This window comes from Pelodiscus sinensis, chromosome 5 (assembly GCF_052426305.1).
Source record: "Pelodiscus sinensis isolate ZL-2025 chromosome 5, ASM5242630v1, whole genome shotgun sequence".
Classification (NCBI taxonomy): Eukaryota; Metazoa; Chordata; order Testudines; family Trionychidae; genus Pelodiscus; species Pelodiscus sinensis.
Window position 1 is genome coordinate 11,393,354 of NC_143056.1, and position 21,673 is coordinate 11,415,026.

General features: G+C 41.1%; 1 protein-coding gene across 11 annotated transcripts in view; it reads left to right on the top strand.

Moving 5' to 3' along the window:
- Positions 1-21,673, top strand: part of ARID4A (AT-rich interaction domain 4A) — a 76,078-nt gene that overhangs the window by 35,334 nt on the left and 19,071 nt on the right. For all 11 annotated transcript variants that reach the window (XR_012903260.2, XM_089778314.1, XM_089778313.1 and 8 more), the window contains 4 exons: positions 15,656-15,728; positions 19,022-19,116; positions 19,244-19,341; positions 21,089-21,317. Coding sequence is in view for 10 of the 11 variants with exons in the window: in XM_089778314.1 (XP_089634440.1) it covers positions 15,656-15,728; positions 19,022-19,116; positions 19,244-19,341; positions 21,089-21,317 (495 nt within the window). In the remaining variant the exon portion in view is untranslated. The remainder of the gene's footprint in view (positions 1-15,655; positions 15,729-19,021; positions 19,117-19,243; positions 19,342-21,088; positions 21,318-21,673) is intronic.

Consider the following 21,673-nt stretch of genomic DNA (forward strand, 5'->3'; position numbering starts at 1 on the left):
AAGAGTTCCCCAGGTTGACTGTGTGCTGAGTGAAGAAAAACTTCCTTTTGTTTGTTTTTAGCCTGCTACCTATTAATTTCATTTGGTGAGCTCTAGTTCTTTTATATTAGGGGAACAAGTAAATAACTTTTCCTTATTCACTTTTTCCACACCAGTCATGATTTTATAGACCTCTATCATAGTTGCCCCCCTTAGTTTCCTCTTTTCTAAGCTGAAAAATCCAAGTCTTTTTAATCTCTCTTCATCTGGGACCTGTTCCAAACCCCTAATCATTTTTGTTGTCCTTCTCTAAATCTTTTAAATGCCAATATATATTTTTTTGAGACACAGCAACCACATCTGTATGTAGTATTCAAGATGTGGGCGTACCATGATTTTATATAGAGGCAATAAGATGATTTCTGTCTTCTTCTCTATCCCTTTTTTAATGATTCCTAACATTCTGTTTGCTTTTTTGATTGCCGCTCAACATTGAGTGGATGTTTTCAGAGAACTATTCACAATGACTCCAAGATCTTTCTCTTTAGTAGTTGTAGTTAAATTAGTCCCCATCATATTGTATGTATAGTTGGGATTATTTTTTACAGTGTGCATTACTTTACATTTATCAACATTAAATTTCATTTGCCATTTTGTTGCCCAGTTACTTAGTTGGTGGGATCTTTTTGAAGCTCTTCACGGTCTGCTTTGGTCTTAACTATCTTGAGCCATTTAGTGTCATCTGCAAAGTTTGCCACCTCACTGTTTACCCCTTTCTCCAGATCATTTATAAATAAGTTGAATAGGATTGGTTCCAGGTCAGACTCTTGGGGGCCATCACTAGTTACCTCTCTCATTCTGTAAACTTACCATTTATTCCTACCCTTTGTTTCCTGTCTTTTAACCAGTTCTCAATCTATGAAAGGGCCTTCTCTCTCATCTCATGACAGCTTCCTTTATTTAAGAGCCTTTGGTGAGGGACCTTGTCAAAGGCTTTCTGGAAATCTAAGTATTCTGTATCCACTGGATTGCCCCTTGTCCACATGTTTGCTGACCTCCCTCAGAGAACTCTAGTAAAGCATGATTTCCCATGACAGAATCCATGTTGGCTTTCCCCCAAACAAGTTATGTTCATCTATGTGTCTGATAATTCTATTCTTACTATAGTTTCAACTAATTTCCCTGATATTGACATTAGACATACCAGTCTTTAATTGCCAGGATGACTGACCTCTAAAGCCCTTCTTAAATATTAGCATCACATTAGCTATCTTCAGGTATGTCTACACTGCAAGGTTTTTCAAATTAAGATATTCTAGAATAGGGGAATGAAATGAAAATTTGATGCATGTCTGAATAATAATGCTGATTTAAAATGTAACATGCTTCTAAAATCCAAGATCCTCTTAAATAATTAATACTTTCAGTCAGAGAAGGTATTAAAATGTCAAAATAAAAATATCTGGCCCAGTAGAACCAAGCTATAGGTAGATGAATGGTGCCTTTTTATAATTATTTGCTAATAATCTAAGAACCTTGGAAAATTATGCTAATTATCTTTGTAGATAATATTTCAGTAAAACTTTCTTTAGATGATATTTTTAAATTATGGAATGGTAATGTTATCTGTTTTAATACACCTTAAATTCATTTCATCATACAAATTGTCTTTGTCATAGAAGTATTGATAAAATGATGCAGTTACCTCAGTTTCTATAAAGAATCATCAGTCCTTATGTCATCAAAAATGAATTTATGGAATTTCCTTTAATTTTTTATATGGTTTTAAATCTTACAGAATCAGATTAACTTCCAAAGAAAATATTTCTTTGTAAGTTTGTGTTATCATACATAGAAACCTGCGATTCATTATACAGAAAAAGAAAGTAAACTTTCTGTTTTTAAAGAAGGTCAAATATCGTTTCCCTTTCACTTCCCCTGTAGTATGTGGTTTTGTCACACTGAAAACAGAATGGCTGTTCATACTTAGAGGCAGGCTGCCTACAGTGTTGCCATAGTAACATACTGTTGGTTTCAAGTGAGCATGCTCAGGAAAGAGAGGAAGATTTAGCAGAGGCTTGGCAGCCTGCCAGTGAGGCTTGCCAGATGCTTTGAAAAGGGCTGTCTCTTTCTTTTCCTTTCATGTAATGTCTGATTTTTATATGGAAGAGAATGTAAGTAATGCTGTATAACTGCGGATGTCGTGCAGTAAGAGAGAAAGAAAGCAAATATTTGGAAGTCAGAATGAAATATGTCCAGGCACTGGGCAGATTAGGTAGAAGGGATATATAACCATTTTTCATTTGAGAGAAAATGCAGCTCATAGGTAAGGCGTTTGTGTTTTAATCTGCAATACTAACATTTTTCCTTACAAAGAATGTGGATTTGATCTAGAGTTCTAGGTTTCTGATCTGTGAATTTGGTGTAGCATGGAGCCAAGGGTAAATGTTTCCTCGTTTTAAAAAAAACAATAAAAACCTATTTTAGATAGTAATGTTATGCCTTACTAATAGTATTCTTAAGATGGAGTAATTATCCATATGAAAATATTGATAAGAGTAGATAAATGTAAGGATGAATGTGCATAGAATATGAAATCCCACTGGCTTTTTCCTCTGTATGCAGTGATAAGAATTGAATAGGCCACATTTTGCAGGGTGTGAACTGTTGCAGTCTGCATTGATCTGTATTAATGTTTGTTAAAATTGCATTCTCCCAGTGAGTTTTTTTTTTTTTAAGATGGCTTTATCAGCTTCTAGTATAATTTTTGGTGTCATTTTACAATGGATATTGCCTAAAAGTGCAGTATGTTTCAAACAAAGAAGGGGGAGGGGGAGCTTTGTTTAAAAACAAAACAGCACTCCTATAAAACAAATGGGGTTTTTATTTCTGATTCTAAGAAAATAATCTGTTGGTCAAGGAAAGGGGGGTAAAGCATTCTAGAGATGTAGATATCTCACCAGGAAAAGCTGCAGGATCCATATTGTTTCCAGCTGACAAGCAGGGATGTAAAAATAAAGGATTCCTAAAGCTATCTAGTAGAGCATATATATATTATTTTTTTAGATTTTTGTGAGAGCAGTCTTGACTATGAAGTCAAAATCTTGATTATTCTGTTTTAATAGTCTAGTCTTCTTTATTTAATTGTAGGCAAAGATCAGTATTCTGCCAAAGAGAGAGAATTTAGGAATGTGTGATTTTATTTTTTCTTTAAGGGTTTGCTTCAGAACATCACAAATCTGGAATGCAGACCTAAGGGAGACAATGAATTAAAGACTGTGGTATTTGCTGTGTGTGATTTATAAATGTTGAATCACTCAAATTTTAATCAAGGTCAAAATAACCTTATTGCCTTTTCTGTCAGAATAGCCTCAATGCATCTTCTGTTTTGGGATCCTGAATAATTCTGTTGCATTTTTTAAAAAATTTACAATGGTGGTGCAGTAATGGCCTAGCTTCCAACAGGCATGGAAGGCCTTTCTCAGATAAATGACATGGAGTCCCTTAACCCTTAACTCTACAAATATATATGTAATACATATCCATCAGATTCTTAGTCCAATCCAAAGGATAGACTTATTATGGAGTCAAAATAGACAGGCCTAATGTAGTTGTTTGTGATTATAGAACCTAGTATTTTCACAGATGGATTTCGATCTATACCTTACTTTGACATACTGAGGTGTTTTGTTTTGTTTGTTTTTTGATGCCTTCAGTGATTTGGTAGTGCTACAGTACAAGTAATTTAGGATAAGCACATAGAAATTGTGTTGTCACTGCATAGGATCTGAAAATATGGGCTCAACGTGGGGGTGTCCAGATGTCTGTCTGTCTCCTATTGGAGATGACTTATGTGGGTTGCATACTTTACAGTTGCCAGAGTGGGAGGAAAATCTGGAGATAGCCTTGGCATTGTCACCTATACTTATTTTTTTAGAAGAACATTGACATATATCATGTTGCATAATGAATTCCTCCAAAAGTTAAATTTGCTACTTTTTTGCAATAATTTTAAAATGCCACATAGCAGCCCTAAATTATTGTATTGCTTTCAACTTATGCTTGGTGAATGCTTGCTTAAATAATGATTTTTTGTTACTATCATTTGTACTGTTCCTTTTGGTTCAGTAAAGTAACTTTTCCCATTTGGAAATGAGTAGTTGGTTTGAATTTAGCCACAGTTTTGTTGGCTATAAACTTTTGTATTCAATTTTGTAAATTTCAAAAGTTTCAGTAAGCGTGTTCTAGATACATATTAGGATGTATCAGCCATTCTGAGGTTAAATTGGTATAAACCAATGCAGTGGTTGCATTGGAAAATATCCAAAAGTGCAAGGTCTGTCTCTGATAAGCATGTTTTAATTAAAAATCAAAAATATGTACACCCATATTACTTTCCATTTTTACTCTTCTAAGGAAGATGGCAGTTACTACTTGTTTACTAAGAAATAAAAATGTCCAATGATTAACTTTTTCCTAGCCCCGGGTTTAAAGGGGAGAGTGTCTGCAGCTTGCAGTTTGATCTTTTAGTCTCTTTGGACATTACTCCTGTGGACAAATCAAGCCCTCCTCATGTATTTTGTTAAAATATAAAAATTCCTTCTGAGTTAGGAGCAACCAAAGGAACGCCTTGCATGTGTAGCATAAACATTCGATTTTATGTGTGGGATTTCAAAGAGTTACAGAAAGACAATTAAATTTAATGAAATGATGATTGGCTCAAAGAGCAAGAGCTTTGTAGAGTAGGGCATTGTGAAAAGGGAGGAAAGGTGGATTTGACCCTCATAGTTCAGGTTTGGACAGTGTACCATGACTGACTTTTACTGTTATTGCCCAATGGAAAGCAGCATGGGGTTTTGGGGTTTTTGTTTTTTTTTAAATCCCTTTGGATTTTTATAAGCATGAAGAATTAAGAATGTCAACACAATTCTAGCTTGATTGCTACCTCTGTCTCCCACTCAGGAGGAATTGGCTAGCAGACCTGCATCTTTTTCATAGAGGGTATGTCTAAACTACATCCCTTTTTCGATAAAAGGATGTAAATTAGACATATCGAAATTGTAAATGAAACTGGGATTTGAATTTCCCGCACTTCATTTGCATAATGGCGGCCATGAGGTTTACAGGATCTTTCAAAACAGGGCATTTCTGTTGAAAGATCCCAGTCTTAAGTGTGAGTGTGAGTGGAGTGATGTGTTTGGTGTTTTGTTTTGTTTTGTTTTTTTGAAAGTGGCTTTTCGAAAAACAGCTGCAGCTGCCATTATGCAAATGAAGTGCGGGAAATTCAAATCCTGGCTTCATTTACAATTTCGATACATCTAATTTACATCTCTTTATCGAAAAAGGGATGTAGTTTAGACATAGCCAGAGAGTCTTCCTAATGGGAAATATTGCAGAAGCTGGCTAGTTCATCTCATGGGAGATATGATGGGGTGCAGGAAGGAAATAGGTTGCCATGCTGGCCATTCTTTAATGGTGTCTCATGAGATCAGAAGTAAGTTGTTTCCCATTTGAAAATAGAACTTTGGTGCCTAACTCACTTCCTTCTGTATGAAAAGAAAAACTGCAAGTTCTGGGAGATGGGATGGCAGAAGGTAGAATCTGTTCTCAGGACAGTGGCAAACAGTTGGTCAAATTCCTTGTAGCAGGGGCATGTATTTTTAAGGGCAAATTGTAGATTTCTTGTCACATAATTTATCCTTTGGGGGGGAAGAGGAGGGGAGGAGAAGCTGTACCATTAAATGGTGACTCTGAGGAGGGGTTCCCCCCCATTCCATGTACCTTTCACCAGCATTAAATTTATATTGGGGGTTGGAGGGTTAGGGGAGGCCGTATTTGAAATTCATGTATTACATTTTAGAAGTAGAAATTTAGGATTCTTACACAGGTTGGAGTTCCCTGAGCTGTCCCGAACGGGGGAGTTAGCTGTACTGGGGACGCAGGAGGGTTGTTAATGCTCCCCTGCTGGCTGCACCGCTCCCAGGCTCTGGCACGGGTTCTCCACCCTGCTGCCCCAGTCTCCTGGGGTTCCTGGTGTGACTCTTGGCTGCTGCTTGCCCCGCTGCCAGTGTTCCTGGGTTCCCAGCTGGGACCACCCAGCCACTGGCAACCCTGCTGCATCCGGAGTTCCCCAACTGGGGCCGCCGGGGCCACTCTTCCCCGCTGGTAGGGCCAGCCTGCTGCCACTGGGAATTCCAGCCTCTGTCAGCCTCGCTTCAGCTGGGGGGAGTTCCCTGGCAGAGGCTACGTGGTCACCCTGACCCTGCTGCCACTGCGGGGTTCCTGTTTGGAGCTGCCTAGCTGCCAACAGCCCCACTGCAACCAAGGATTCCTCATCTGTGGCTGAGATTCCCTAGTCACATGGCTCAGCTGACCCTGAGGGTTCTCCTGCCCTACTAAGGCAAGGAGGTTCCCAGGTGCCATCTGTCTCAGCCAGGGCTCTCCCGCCCATGAGTTGCTCCTGCCTCTGGGGCTCTTTCATCCAGCAACATCCATGGCCTTGCTGGACCACAGATGTTGCCAGACCAGAGAGTACCAGATTTAGGAGGTTCCATCTGTACATGCTTAACAATTTTTAATGCTGTTTCCCAACTGCCACTATTCTCAGACCCTTCTAATGTATAAATGGCATTAAGAGGCAAGATAAAAATGTGATTGAAAGCAGTCCATCTCTGGTGTTAAGTGTATGTGTTTTAAGGTAGCATATAAAATCTGAGTCTAAAAATTGCGTATAAGAATAACACAATTTCAAAGCTTTTCAGCAAGAAACAACATCCGTGAGATACGTGGATTTATATAAAAGGTAAGTAGCCACAATAAATGTAATACCAGACAATATATATTTACAAGTGACAAATTAATCTAAAGTAATCAAAGATCATTTCATCTGAAGAAGTTGATTTTGTCCACAAATGTTCATGATTATCTCTCTATCTATCCATCCATCCTTTAGTCTCTAAGGTGCCACAGCACTGCTCATCTTTTTTAAAGTTACAGACTAACACAGCTACATTTCTGAGACTTCTAAAGTAATCCATTTTCCCAAGATTTCTGGTTACTGTTTGAATTTGTGGTTTATATTGCACCCTGTAATAAAACTAGACATTATGTAGAGTTTTCATCTGCAAAGTTGTATATGAACATCGTATTCTGACAATACCCTTCTGAGTTACCTATATTAACCCCATTATATGGATAAGATGAGGCAGAGAGGTGAAAAGATTGATCTGAAGATATGTAACATTGTTAAAGCCTGCAGGGTTCTTGGTTCCCATTCTGTTTAGACTACCAGATCATGCTTCTCTCTACCTTCTCTACCTTTTCTTCTGCAATGAGTTTTTAAAAGCAGATCCCCTTTTAATAAAGGAACTTTGCAATATGGGTGGAATTAAAAGCTTAAAGCAACTGTAGTCTTCAGTTGGTGTCGCACTGCAAGTTATTGCACTTGATTTTTTTCTTAACTTCATCAAATTCAATAGCAGAAAGCAAATCTGTGGCTGATAAATTTATGTAACAACTCTGGAATAATTCAGTTACAGTAACTTGTGCACTTGTTTTGGTCTTCTAGGTATTCATAGAATACTAGGACTGGAAGGGACTTTGAGAGGTCGAGTCCAGTACTTCGTCCTGCCATGAGGACAGGGGACTATCTAGACCATCCCTGATAGACATCCATCTAACCTACTCTTAAATATCTCTACAGATGGAGATTCTACAACCTCCCTGGGCAATTTATTCCGGTGTTTAACTACCCTGACAGTTAGGAACTTTTTCCTAATGTCCAACCTAAACCTCCTTTGCTGCAGTTTAAGCCCACTGCTTCTTATTCTATCCTCAGAGGCCAAGATGAACAAGTTTTCTCCCTCCTCCTTATGACACCCTTTTAGATACCTGAAAACTGCTATCATGTCCCCCCTCAATCTTCTCTTTTCTAAACTAAACAAACCCAATTCTTTCAGCCTTCCTTCATAGGTCATGTTCTCTAGACCTTTAATCATTCTTGTTGCTCTTCTCTGGACCCTTTCCAATTTCTCCACATCTTTCTTGAAATGCGGTGCCCAGAACTGGACACAATACTCCAACTGAGGCCTAACCAGCGCAGAATAGAGCAGAAGAATGACTCTCATGTCTTGCTCACAACACACCTGTTAATGCATCCCAGACTCATATTTGCGCTTTTTTTTTTTTTTTTTTTTTTTTTTTTTTTTTGCAACAGTATCACACTGTTGAATCATATTTAGCTTGTGGTCCACTATAACCCCTAGATCCCTTTCTGCCGTACTCCTTCCTAGACAGTTGCTTCCCATTCTGTATGTGTGAAACTGATTGTTCCTTCCCAAGTGGAGCACTTTGCATTTGTCTTAATTAAACTTCATCCTGTTTACCTCAGACCATTTCTCCAATTTGTCCAGATCATTTTTAATTATGACCCTATCTTCCAAAGCAGTTGCAACTCCTCCCAGCTTGGTATCATCTGCAAACTTAATAAGCGTACTTTCTATGCCAGTATCTAAACCGTTGATGAAGATATTGAACCGATCCAGTCCCAAAACAGATTCATGCTCTTCTGAGCTTTGGTTGCCATATATCATATTTTTCTTCCTCCTAGATTGGTTCTGTTTTCCTTTTAGGAAGTTCATAGCATGATTAGTCAAGCAATAACTCTAAAGAAAAATATATTTTTAATACCTTAGTTTACAATACTCTAATGCGGGTTGTATTTGAAGGATTTGAGTATCAAACTTGAACCAATGATTATGTATCCTGAGAACTACTATTTTCTTTTATATTATACGCTTTATGCTGTCACTGGTATTAGTGTCTGACATTTTTTCTTGTTCATTTTGGACAGCAAATTAGTGGGCTTTTTTATTTTTCGTTTTGTTTTTTGGTCTGTCCACTGTTCAGATTAGGACCAACAAGAGCTATAATTTCTGTTTGAAGAGCAGGCAAGAGGCCAGGATGTTAGAGCTGTATTTTCTTTCTCATTTGAATCCATAGAAATGCTCAAGGCTGAGGCAACTATTGTGAACACATGGGTCATAAAGCATGGTACACTGATATCTGTGAGTGTTTTTGTAGACTTCTTTAAACATTGAGTCAGGCCCATAGTGATTGGTTGCTCTGCTAGTTCCTACACGATCAGTTTAAATAAAACATACATGTGTTTATAAAGTATTTAGCAATACAGGGATTAAGAAAAGTACTCTGAGACATAGGGGGGAGGGTGTTTATTTTGCAAAGTAATAATGTAAGTATTGGTGGTTTTGGATAACTAGCTATCATGATGGAAGAAAAATTTAGTAATTTCAGCATGTAGCTGTTTTTTTTTTTTAAACTTAACCCATCAACGTTTTATGAGCTTTTCTTGTTACAGCTAAGAGCCCTCTGACCAAGCAGCATACCAGTATTTTAAATTAAACTAACTTTACTAAAAGAAATATTCAATTAAAATTAAAAATGCCTGGTGTTTCATTTGATCATATGTAATGAGTGAGCAATAGATATTTCACTTCTGAATTCTCTATAAATGTAATACAGGCAGTCCCCGGGTTACGTACAAGATAGGGACTGTAGGTTTGTTCTTAAGTTGAATCTGTATGTAAGTCGGAACTGGCGTCCAGATTCAGCCACTGCTGAAACTGACCAGCGGCTGACTACAGGAAGCCCGAGGCAGAGTTGCTCTGCCCCGGGCTTCCTGGAATCAGCTGCTGATCAGTTTCAACAGGCTGAATCTGGATGCCAGTTCTTACATACAGATTTAACTTAAGAACCCCAGGCGTCCCCAAGTCAGCTGCTCCTGAAACTGATCAGCGGCTGATTCCAGGAAGCCTGGGGCAGAGCAACTCTGCCTCGGGCTTCCTGTAGTCAGCGCTGGTCAGTTTCAGCAGCGGCTGAATCAGGACACCTGGGGCAGAGCAGCTAGGGTGCTGCTGGGTTGGTCCAGTAGCGCCCAGACCGGCGCTGCGGGACCAACCAGCAGCGCCCCATCTGCTCTACCACAGGCGTCCGGAGAAAAGCCTGGTCTGCTGGGGGGGGGGGGGGGGGCACACTAGCTGGCCCCCCCCCCCCCCCCCGCCAGCAGACCAGGGAGACGCGGGTGGCGGACCGAGACACACCGCAGTCCCGCCGCCCGGGTCCTCTGCGGCTTTGCTCCGGGTCCTCTGCGGCTTTGCTCCGCGTCTGGGCTGTCCCGCTGCCCACGTGCTCCGCGGCTTTGCTCAGCGTCTCCCTGGTCTGCTGGGGGGAACCTCCCCCCCCCCCCCCCCCCAGCAGACCAGGGAGACGCGGAGCAGCTTTTCTCGCCCCTGAGGACACGGGCGGCGGGACCGCGGCGCATCTGGGCGTCCCGCCGCTCCCGTCCTCCGGGGCGAGAAAAACCCCGTTTGTAACTGCGGATCCGACATAAGTCAAATCCGCGTAACTCGGGGACTGCCTGTATGTTAAATGGCTTTTCTACTTGTGAACAGGTTTGGCCTCTTTGAGCTAAATCATTGGCACTCACTTACCATTTATCAGAGCCACTTTGTGGGAAAGAATGTAAATAAGAGACAAAATTACTAGAGAACTGGAAATGTTCACAGAAAATTATTTGAATAGATTTAGCTATGAAATTCTGAAGACTTCTAGTGAAAATATCTGGACTTCAGAAGCAGTGAAGCTGTTGGTTGGAACAGCAGCATTCCTGCTATCTGGGGATTCCATGGATAGAAGTGCAGTGTGTGCAGGCTGCCTACTAAAAGAAACATTGCTCTCTTCAGTGGTGGCAAGTAGCAGCAGTGGCATTTCTGAGATGCTGCAATACTTATTCGGATTCCTTTAGTTCTTTTTAATATTCCCCCTTCTGGAGGCTGCATTAGGAGGAATAGAGGGAGAGAAGCCAAAGGGCATGCTGTGCTGTTCCACACCATTCAGAAGAAAGGAGTTGGCTGTAACAGTTAATTCTGGAGAAGGGTGACCTGGTTAAGGCACTCGAGTAAGACATGAGGTCTGGGTTCAGTTCTTGGCTCCGCCAGAGGCTTGTTTAGAACTTGGGCCAAGTCACATTGACTTCTGTGACATGCATCCTTAAAGGGACCTAGGTGCCAGGAATATCGCAGGAATAACAGCGTGATCCACAAAGCCTGACTTAGGCACCTAAATCCCCAACGCTATGAGTGGGGAGAGAGAAGCATTTTAGAACATGATTCACAAAATCCAGCATTTGACATGGGGAGAGCTGCCTAAGCTAGCCTATGGAAGACGCCAACTAGAGAAGTGTGTCTTGCCTTCTGCCCCTCTAAAGGAGGCAGACACCTCACATTAGATGACTGGGAGGTGTCTCTCTCTGCTTGTGATCCACAGTCAGGAACCTTTCTCCGGGAGTCAAGCAACATAAGTGCCCAAGTTGTTTTTTGTGAGACTGAGTTAGGTGCCTGCTTAATTCCACACAACATAGCAGGAGGATTTGGTGATGGTGGTGCCCACCTTATAACCTTTAGTTCAGTGGTTACAGGACTCATGATTTGAACAGGGTCTCCCATATCCCATCTCTCAGGAGAGTACCCTAACCAGTGGGCTACAGGATATTCTGAAGAGGGGCTCCCTCAATCTCTCCTCTTGAAGCTTTCATACTCCATTTAAGTAATTAGTGGAGCAGGGATACTGAGTCTTAAGTCTCCCACATGGGTGCTCTGATCACCGAAATATAGAGTAGGGATGTAATCAAGTAGTTGATAGAATTTTTATCAACTGCTCGATTACTCGATAGGGGAAGGCAGCCCCGATCAGTCCTGGTTTGCACCAGGACTAAACCCTATTGTGTCTCTGCAATTTAAAAGGCAGTAGGAGCCAGTCATCCTGGCTCCTACTGCCTTTTAAATTGCAGAGACACTGGGATTTGGTCCCTTACCTGGCGTGAGCAGGGATTGAGTGGGGCTGCCTGCCCAGCGAGTAGCACCCTCCAATTTGCCGCTGGGACCCCCCCTGCAGCCAGGGGCGACTGCTGTAACAGCCTCTGCAGCAGCGGGGCAGGGGAAGCAGAGGCCGTGTTGTGGGGACGGGGGACTGGCTTTTAAGCACCAACAGTGTTCGGTGGGAGTTCTGTGGATTGTACTGGAGCTTGAAACTGGGACTTGTGCACTTCTATACCTTTGTAGATCTGTGCATATATTCATCGCTAAAATAGGATTAAAAACTTTCTTTGGTTTCTCTCCGGTCAGACTGTAGGCTTTTGAAGGAGGGACTCTCTCTCTCTCTCTCTCTCTCTCTCTCTCTCTCGATGTGTAATGTCTACCAAAATTGGGTCCCAGTTGATTGAGGCAATCATGACAGAAATAATCATTCATCCCTCCTTATTACTCAGGCGCAAAAATGTTCCCATAGGGACACTGAGTCTATGAAGCCTGCTGGGCAATTGATAATTGAAATGAAACCTTTCTAGAGAGCCAGAACAGTGGGTGGAGTTCTAGGAACTATAGGCATGCAAGACACACCCAGGTCGGGGGGAATGGTAGCATATAGATAGCCCAATGTGAAATATTCTCCAGCATCAACTCATGAGTCATTTCACCTGGTCTGCAGTCCACTGAATGGCCAGTTCATATCACTTCTGTCACCATTAGATGTATTAACTGTCCTAACCTTTCCTTCTGTTTTCCAAGTTCCTCAAGTATAGTCACTTGGTCTTCCTGCTCCTGTTTTCTTTTGCTATAGGATTTTTCATCTTTGCCTTTTGTTTAACTTCAGTTAAAGATACAGAGAGACTGTAAATATTTAAAAAACAACAGTTTAGTAGCACCTTCAGGACTAACAAAACATGTAGATGGTATCATGAGCTTTCATGGGCAGAGCCCACTTCAGTCTGAAGAAGTGGGTTGTGCCCATGAAAGCTCATGATACCATCTACATGTTTTGTTAGTCCTTAAGGTGCTACTAGACTATTAGTCTGTAACACAAAAAACTTATAAAACCAACAAACTCAGCTACCCCTCTGAAGCTTGTAAATATTTAAGTGTTTGCACATCGAAAAGCTGTTTCTAAGCTGCAGCCTCACTGTGTTTGTTTTGGGGATACGTCCACACAAATAAATAGTTCAAGGTGGAAGTGCTTCTGAATTGTGAATATCTGTAGATTATCCATAAATAGAAAAGCATTGCACAGGAAACGGTGAGATCTATTAATTGTAATGTTAAGATTGCACAGTTAAATTTTGTAAAAGTAGGAAATACAAAAACTGGTTCCTATTGCAATAATATAAATATGCAGCATTGTCTGTGTTCTGTTTTCCGTTTTGTATCTTACTGTATTCCTGTTTAAATGTATACCATGGAATATACATGGAAAAGCAAAATGGCCACTATAATATTATATAATTTTGTGGGTCAGAATTTAATTTCCATGTTTTATTTTTAAAAAATCAGAAAACAAGAAACACAACACAAAGTATCTCTGCAGAATAATGTCAGTATTTAAATGACCCCCATTGGGCTCTGGAGATTACATTCATTGAAACAAGCAGGATGTGAAAAGAGGTGAACTAATACTGTTGCTTCACAGGAAGGCTGTTCTTTAGTTAACAAGACAGCGGTGTGTCATTTTAAATGCCAATGACCCTGTTTTCACCAGAGAAAATTAGGAATATAATTTTATTAAAATCAAAGCTTAGAATTTGCTGAATGTAGCCTAAACAGAAATCAGTACCCTTTCTTTTGCTTCCTACTTCCTTTCAAAACTGCATGTGATTTTTCTACTAAAGATAAAGTAGTGGAGTTTTCTTTTTGACTTAGTCTTCGAGGAAAGACATACAGAAAGTTGTAGTCACTTTCGTACAGACAGTCTCACTAGCAATCCTTATGCCTACCAGGTTGGGGAGGAAGAATGTGACACATATAGGATTTTGCAGGGAAAAAGTCCTCATTAGGCTCTACTAAAATCTGGAATCCCACTAAACATGGTCAAAAATATTTTTTTTCTTAATAACCTTTCTTTACTTTACCATTTCCCTTTGAACATAGCAAAGGCGTTAGTTCATATTGTGGACTGTCACAATAGTTTAGCTGTATTTATCTGCAGTGGCAGTGTAAGAATAGTACAGGCAGTCCCCGGGTTACATGGATCCGACTTGCATCGGATCCCTACTTACAACGGGGTGAGGCAACCCTGCACTAGCTGCTTCCCCCCAGCAGACCAGGGAGACACGAAGCTAGTGCCCCCCCCAGCATACCAGGTAGACGCGCGGTGGCTTTTCTCAGCAGACACCTCAGCTTGAGAATAAAGGACTGAGGGAAGTGAGGTGTGGGAGAATAAAACTGAGCTCTGGAGAAATGTTTGGCTAGAGTTTCCCCTACAATATGTACCAGTTCCAACTTACATACAAATTCAACTTAAGAACAAACCTACAGTCCCTATATTGTACGTAACCCGGGGACTGCCTGTAGAGGTAATGTGTTTTAGTAAAAGGAAAACAGGATGGATAGCTTTGTTCAGTATTGGATTTACTGTATAATATTAATCATTATATTAGTGCAGGCCACACATATCCTTATATCTTAGTCTTTCTTTCCCTAATGCCGTGGTCCCCAACACGGTGCCCGCGGGCGCCATGGTGCCCGCGGGGGCATTCGTGTGCGCCCGCCACGTGCTCGGGGCTGGCCTGGCCCTGGGCGCTTGGAGGAGGGGGAGGGGCGCCGGCCCCGGGCTCACGGAGCTTGGGGGTGGGGGGGGCGCCGGCGCTTGGAGGAGGGGGGGGCGCCGGCCCCGGGCGCGCGGAGCTTGGGGGGGAGGGGGCGCCGGCCCCGGGCGCGCGGAGCTTGGGGGGGAGGGGGCGCCGGCCCCGGGCGCACGGAGCTTGGGGGGGTGCCGGCCCCGGGCGCAGCTATGGGGGGGGGGGCCCGACTATGGGGGGCCCCCGCCCCCTGGCGCCCGGCGGGCGAACGGCCACGCCCCCTGGCGCCCGGCCACCACCACAGGTTGGGGACCACTGCCCTAATGGATTGAGGGATCCCTATGCTTTGCATTTTCTTTTTCCGCAGTTGAGATTTCAGTGCATAGGGTTCAAACCAACCAAGGGTGTGTCTAGACTACATGCCTCCTTCGACGGAGGCATGTAGATTAGCCAGATCGGAAGAGGGAAATGAAGCCGCGATTAAAATAATCGCGGCTTCATTTAAATTTAAATGGCTGCCCCGATCTGCCGATCAGCTGTTTGTCGGCAGATCGGGGGAGTCTGGACGCGATGCCCCGACAAAGAAGCCTTTCTTCATCGACACAGGTAAGCCTCGTGAAACCAGGCTTACCTGTGTCGATGAAGAAAGGCTTCTTTGTCGGCGCATCGCGTCCAGACTCCCCCGATCTGCCGACAAACAGCTGATCGGCAGATCGGGGCAGCCATTTAAATTTAAATGAAGCCGCGATTATTTTAATCGCGGCTTCATTTCCCTCTTCCGATCTGGCTAATCTACATGCCTCCGTCGAAGGAGGCATGTAGTCTAGACACACCCTAAGTTAGTCTCTCTCATCTTATTTAACTTTGCCCATTTGTGTGGCTAGCCCTTTTTCTTGATAGAATACATCTTTATATGGATGAACAATAATAGCCTGGCTTCTCTGTGTAAAATGAATTGTTTTGGATCGGGCTATAAATAAATGTGGCCATGTGCATTTAATATTTTCAATATGTCTCCCCTTGTTTTGACAGCCGGAGGAAGAGCTTGATCCTGAAGAGAGGGACAACTTCCTCCAACAGCTTTACAAGTTTATGGAAGACAGAGGTAATAAATTGCTTACTTATTATCTCTTGTGTACCAACTCATTTAAAAATAATTCTTTTAAAATGTAATGTGTTGTATTATGGTACAGCTCTTGCATCAGGGAAACATGTATATTACAATAACTAACCTGGCACGTGAGAGAACTTTTTTAACCTTTTTCAAAATGGGGCAAGTCTGGTTATATCAAAGGTGTATAGGCATAACACATAGAGTAAAAGTGAACCGTGCCTAAGTGATTTTGATGGTTTGGGTTTTTGGGTGGGTGGGTTTTTTTTTTTTAAGATTGTTCTTCATGGGCAAGAACCAAAATATCTCTAAAATATACTCTTAGCTGGTGTCCCTGTATGGCAGCTATAGCTGGCACTTGTGTTGCTGATCTGTAGGATAAAACCTCTTGAAGACTTGGCCTTGGGTTGTGGAACTCTTTAAGCACCAGAAATCCAGAAATGTGCATTTTTAAATCCTGTTGCAAGGCTATTCTAATCACACACAGACACTTCCCTCCCAAGTAGGGGAATAACAGTAACATTCACCTGGAAAACAACCTAAGTGATCCAGCTTGGTTTTAGAATAAAGAAGGCACAAATGTGGTGCTTTTCTCAACAGAATTGGTCCTGTCCGTTATATGCATGACACCTAAGTGCTATATAGCAAAGAATATATTGGAAGTGCTGCAGTTACCTTTATACATAGTACGGTACTTTGCTTTCTTTTCAGTGTCATCCTCCTTACAATTTCACATTTCAGTGGCTTATGCAGTGCTAATTTTCCAATGCCTGGGTGGCTGGAGCTTTTCTAAAGGCATTGATGTCAGAAAATGGGTTATCCTTTCAGCAAATAACATAGTGCACCCACATATGTTATGCACAGAAATGGCAATCGTTTTGAATATAGAAAGTTTCACTCCTGTATTTGCAAACTTGTTTTGATCAATAGCAAAGATGGAAAACATTGTACAAACAAGACTAGACTATCTTTAGATACTTCTGTAAAAAACTAGCAAGTGTTTTCCACAGGGTAAAAAATAGCTTCTAAAATTTTTAAGCACTATTATATTAAAAAAATACTTGAATATAAGTTATGTACTTGAATACCTTCTCTGCCCATTGGTGAACAAGGGAAGAGTGGGTAAAAATTCATAAAACATTGCAGTCTTCTATAATAATACATGTTGATAGAAAAACATATAATAAGAAGACAGACAACTGTCTTAGTCAAGCAAAGTAGTGCACAATCTTTTAGTATAATTAAAAGAAATACGGCAGATCACCATTTTAAGTAGGCTGGTCTTCTCTGTAACTAAGTATTTTCCAGTCCGCAAAGGCTTAATGGAGTAGTTCCTAGCCTGTTCAGTCTTGCCACTTGCCTATCACAAATATATCACTGGGTCATATATTTGTTATGGCAAGCTTTTCTGGAGTTCATCCAGGATCACTTTGAAGGCCATACCATGTGGAATTAGCACTCCCTTGGGACAAAGGTGTGGGTGGCGGGGGAGAGAAATAAGGAACGGCTTAAGAGGGAAGTGTATCGTGTAAATAATACTATCTTCTTTATAGCCTGGTTCTTCTACTTCTGTTACTGTCCTTTCTCTTGTTCCCTCATAGAGTAATGTCTCTCTGAAGCAGTGTTAGTCCAGGAACTAGGGAGAGACTTTATAGGTGGCTGTGGGAAATGGGTAAATAAAGAAGGTAATAGAGCAGTATAAGTAAAGGCCTAGTCCTCAGATGAACTGATATTGTTTAAAGCAGTGTTTCTCAAACTGTGGGTTGCGACCCCCCGGGGGGGGGGGGGGTCACCAGCAACTTAAAGGGGGGGGGTCACAGTTGGATTCAGTTTTTCACTTGCGACCCCTCTCTCCCGGGCCATGAAGAGCAGCAGGGAAGCGGAAGGCAGCCGCTGGCAAGCTGCGCAGCATGGCCGGGGCCGCAGGACTCCAGGAGCATGGCTCAGCTGCAGCAGGAGGCAAGGTGGCGGGAGAGTGAGGCCAACACAGGAGCGGATGCGCGAGGGGCTGGCTGGGGCATGGTTGCCGGGCGACCGAATGCTTCTCCAGCTGGGAGAGGGTAGGGTCCCTCAGCCAGCAGGCTGAGGGATTGGGTCGGAGCAGAGGACCCGGAGGTAAATAAGGGCACATGGGGGTCAGAGGAGGAGACACGGGAGAGGAGTGGAGGACGGAGAAGAGGAGAGATAGAAGGAATCAAAGGGACGTGGAGTGGAAAAGAGGCACAGAGGAGAAAGACGGGGGGAAGGGCATCGAGGACCGCAAACGCCTTGAAGGAACCCCAGGAGGGCAAGGAATCTGGTGAAAAGGTGGGAGGAAGTGACCCAGGGCAGTCAGGGTGAGGGGGGTCACACACGTTAGCATTTTAGGAGGTCGTAGTATCACAAAGTTTGAGAACCCCTGGTTTAAAGATAGTATTTTGATCAAGCAGTACAGGCTTCTTTCACAGCTGGGTCTTGTGTTCCCATATATTTTTCTTTCTCTTCCTTGCAACACAACCTCTCCCGTACTGTTGCTCTTCTTTGTCTTTTTTCTGTGTGAGTACCACTGCATGCTGCCAATACTTCTGTAGCAATGTCCAATATAGTCTAACTTCCATAATTTTGCATTTCCTGGAAAAAAGGGACCTCCTTTGCTACCTTAGCAGAGAGGAGTAGCAAATTCATTAATTTCAGTCCTTATCTCAGTTAATTTCTGACCTCCCCTTTTATAATTAATAGAATCTCATTTCCTAATCAGTTTTCAATTCACTTAGTTTAGTTTCATATTCACTCTGCCCCCCTCCCCGAAAATTCTTTCTCTTGCCACCTTTTTCACCATTTCATATTCTGACCCTTTAATTTTTATTCTATGTCCCCCGCATCCAAACATTTTATATTCTTCTCTTTATCTGTCCCACACCCCATCATTTCCCAGGCTTTTCCTTAACGATTCTGATTGGCTGCCCTTCCACATTTTCCTTCTTCTTTGGATAAGCTTTGTGCTTGGGGAGCCACACAGGAGAGATTCAAATACCACCCAGCTGATTCACCACAGCCATGTAAAGCCAGCAGCATGTGTTTCTATTAGTGGTGCACATCTGCACAGGCCTTGGTGCACATAAAATTATTCTGCACATGAACTTGTAAAAAACTAGAAGGAACATTGCTTGAGATACCATTTTTATAGGTAAAATATTACAGACGCTAAATTGCAAAATGTACCAACAATCAAGTGTGTGCTGTGGGATGAAAGACAAGTTTGCTCATCTGCATGGTAACTTTATATATTTGTATTCTTATATAATTAGGTACTCCTATCAATAAACCACCTGTTCTGGGCTACAAGGATCTTAACCTCTTCAAACTTTTTAGACTGGTGTATCAACAGGGTGGGTGTGACAATGTAAGTGTTAAATTTTTCTTAAGCAAAACCTCTATTAGTGTTCTTGAAGGCCTTGGTTACAGTTCTAGTGTTACAATAAATTTCATTCTTAATTTTCCTGGTTAATAAATAAAATTTCCTTTTCCAGATTGACAGTGGTGCTGTATGGAAGCAAATTTATATGGACCTTGGCATTCCTATTTTGAACTCAGCTGCTTCCTACAATGTAAAAACTGCTTATAGAAAGTAAGTTATATCTTACTAGATGATTGATTGAATGATTTTTATAAATATGGAAAATCTTAAAAGTGGAATGAACACTTTCAAACAATTTTGTTGACTCAGTAGTTGATATTAGTAAACAAGTGTTCAACATTCTCTTGTTATGTTTCTATATTAACTTTACCAGATTTTAAGAAGTTCTTGCAAACAAGGGCTAGAGTTCTGCACCACTTCCATTAACTATAAAGAGGAGTAGAAGACTTCTGGACACCGTGTAGGATCTTGCAGTTGAAGTTTCTTAGAACACTGCTTGTTTTAGAGCAGCCAGTTGCCATTGCTGGCATTTGGTGTTACTGTTTTGGAATATAGCAATGAAACTGCTATGCAGCCAATTTGAAATGTGTGCTTATTAACATGGACAGACTCTGTCTTCAGATATGCACATGTTCTACTGCCATTGAGATCTGTGATAGTTGCATGTTATGGGCAGAGCTTTGCATTTATTTACTCCAAACTTTTAAACTTTCTGAACAAAGTAGCTTGAAATAAGTGTGTTTCAGAATTAATCTTTGAAATATCAGTGCAGAAATTTCGATTATCTTTATAGATCTGTGAATGATGGCTCTTGGACACATTTACTTTATTAGATATAAGAGTAGAAGGAGTGGTGGTGACCATTTGAGTTAAGGTTACATAAGCATTTGCTTAACTCCTGTTGTTCAATTGTATTTTCATTTATAATGCACCTGAGATTTTTCTAAGTAAAATTAACTTTTTTCCTGAAAGGTTGAGTAGAAATAGTTCAATGTTTTGAGTAAAAATGAGAGCTGGAGCTCTGCATGTGGGAGATCAGGGGAATGTTTTGTCCATTAGATACATGGGCAAATATTTCCCCACCCTGAAGAACTTTGTTTTATTATACAAACAAAGAAAATATCAGAACAGTTGAGCACCATGATTCCATGGTTGGCACCAGTATCAGGAATTGCTACAGTAAAGGTTATACATACAAATCTAACTCTCAATGTAGGGTAGTTGCAGTACAAAAGTCTTTAATGACATGGCTGTATTTTGTTTCTCGAATAAAATATAATATGTTTTCTAACCCTTAGATGAATGTGTATTGTCTCTTTTACAGTTGTGTATGCCAGACAGCTCATTAATGTAATTAATTTGAAAAGTATACCGCAAACTAAGCTTTCAGATTAAATAAAAAGTGAAAACTTGCTGGCATATATAGGCCATCTAAATTTGCAGCTTAGTATAAATTAGCTTAGTGGTTAATTACCTCATTGAATCTAATGAAAGTTGTGCTTGTTGAATAGCAGCTGACTATGTGTCTGATCCTATTCATTAAAGTAAATGAAAATATTCAGGGAGTTGAGCTTTAAAACACTGTAACAATACATGAATGGGGAAAAAAATGCAAGGTAATTCTAAGATTGTAGAAGCAATTGTGTGCTTGAAAAACTCTTGTATAGTATGATGTACTGTTGACTGTTGTGAATGCTTAAGCAAATGGGACAGAGTTAAAGCTGTGTATGCGTAATGTTAACTGAGTCACTCAGATATGATTGCTTAATCATGCTACCTCAAACTCTCTTAACATAGAGTTGGGTTGTTTGGTTTTTTGCCACCAAGAGTTAATACTCTTCTCTTGAACTTATGTGAGCAAGAAAATAATTTGTTTGCAGTTCTGTGACATGAAAATCAGATATGCAATGATAAAAATGTATCAAACTTTGTTTTTTATATATGTATATATATATAGGTATCTTTATGGTTTTGAAGAATACTGCCGCTCTGCAAACATTCAGTTTAGGACCATCCATCATAATGAACCAAAAGTGGTAGAAAACATTCAGAAACAAGAAGAACCAATGGAGGAAAGTGTAAAAGAGGAACAAGAAATGCTTCCAGCAGAAGTAAAAAATGAAGTGGAAGAAAATGATTCCAGCAGTGAAAGTGAAAAAGAAGAAATAGAATTAAGATCCCCAAGAGTAAGTAGTCTGACTTCAGTTTTTTTATTTATGTGCTAAATAGAACTGGGCATCCTTAATAGTTCACTGATACGAGATTTCCCTAGAGAATTGGCTGTACGTAGGAATTGCCATATTTGTATGAAACACAAAAGCGCACAAACTAAACACAGGCTTCCATTCACATATCCAGACAATGCTCTATTGTTTATTCAATCGGAAGTCAGGGTATATAAGTCCATTTCAAGTTCTTTCCTGATGTTCAAAACCCTTCAGGAGATTGACCAAGCTACCTGAGATCATCTTTAGACAGAGAAAATGCAGTAGGAATTCAATAGAATTAATCTATGTAGGTTTCAGTAAGGCATTTGAGTCAG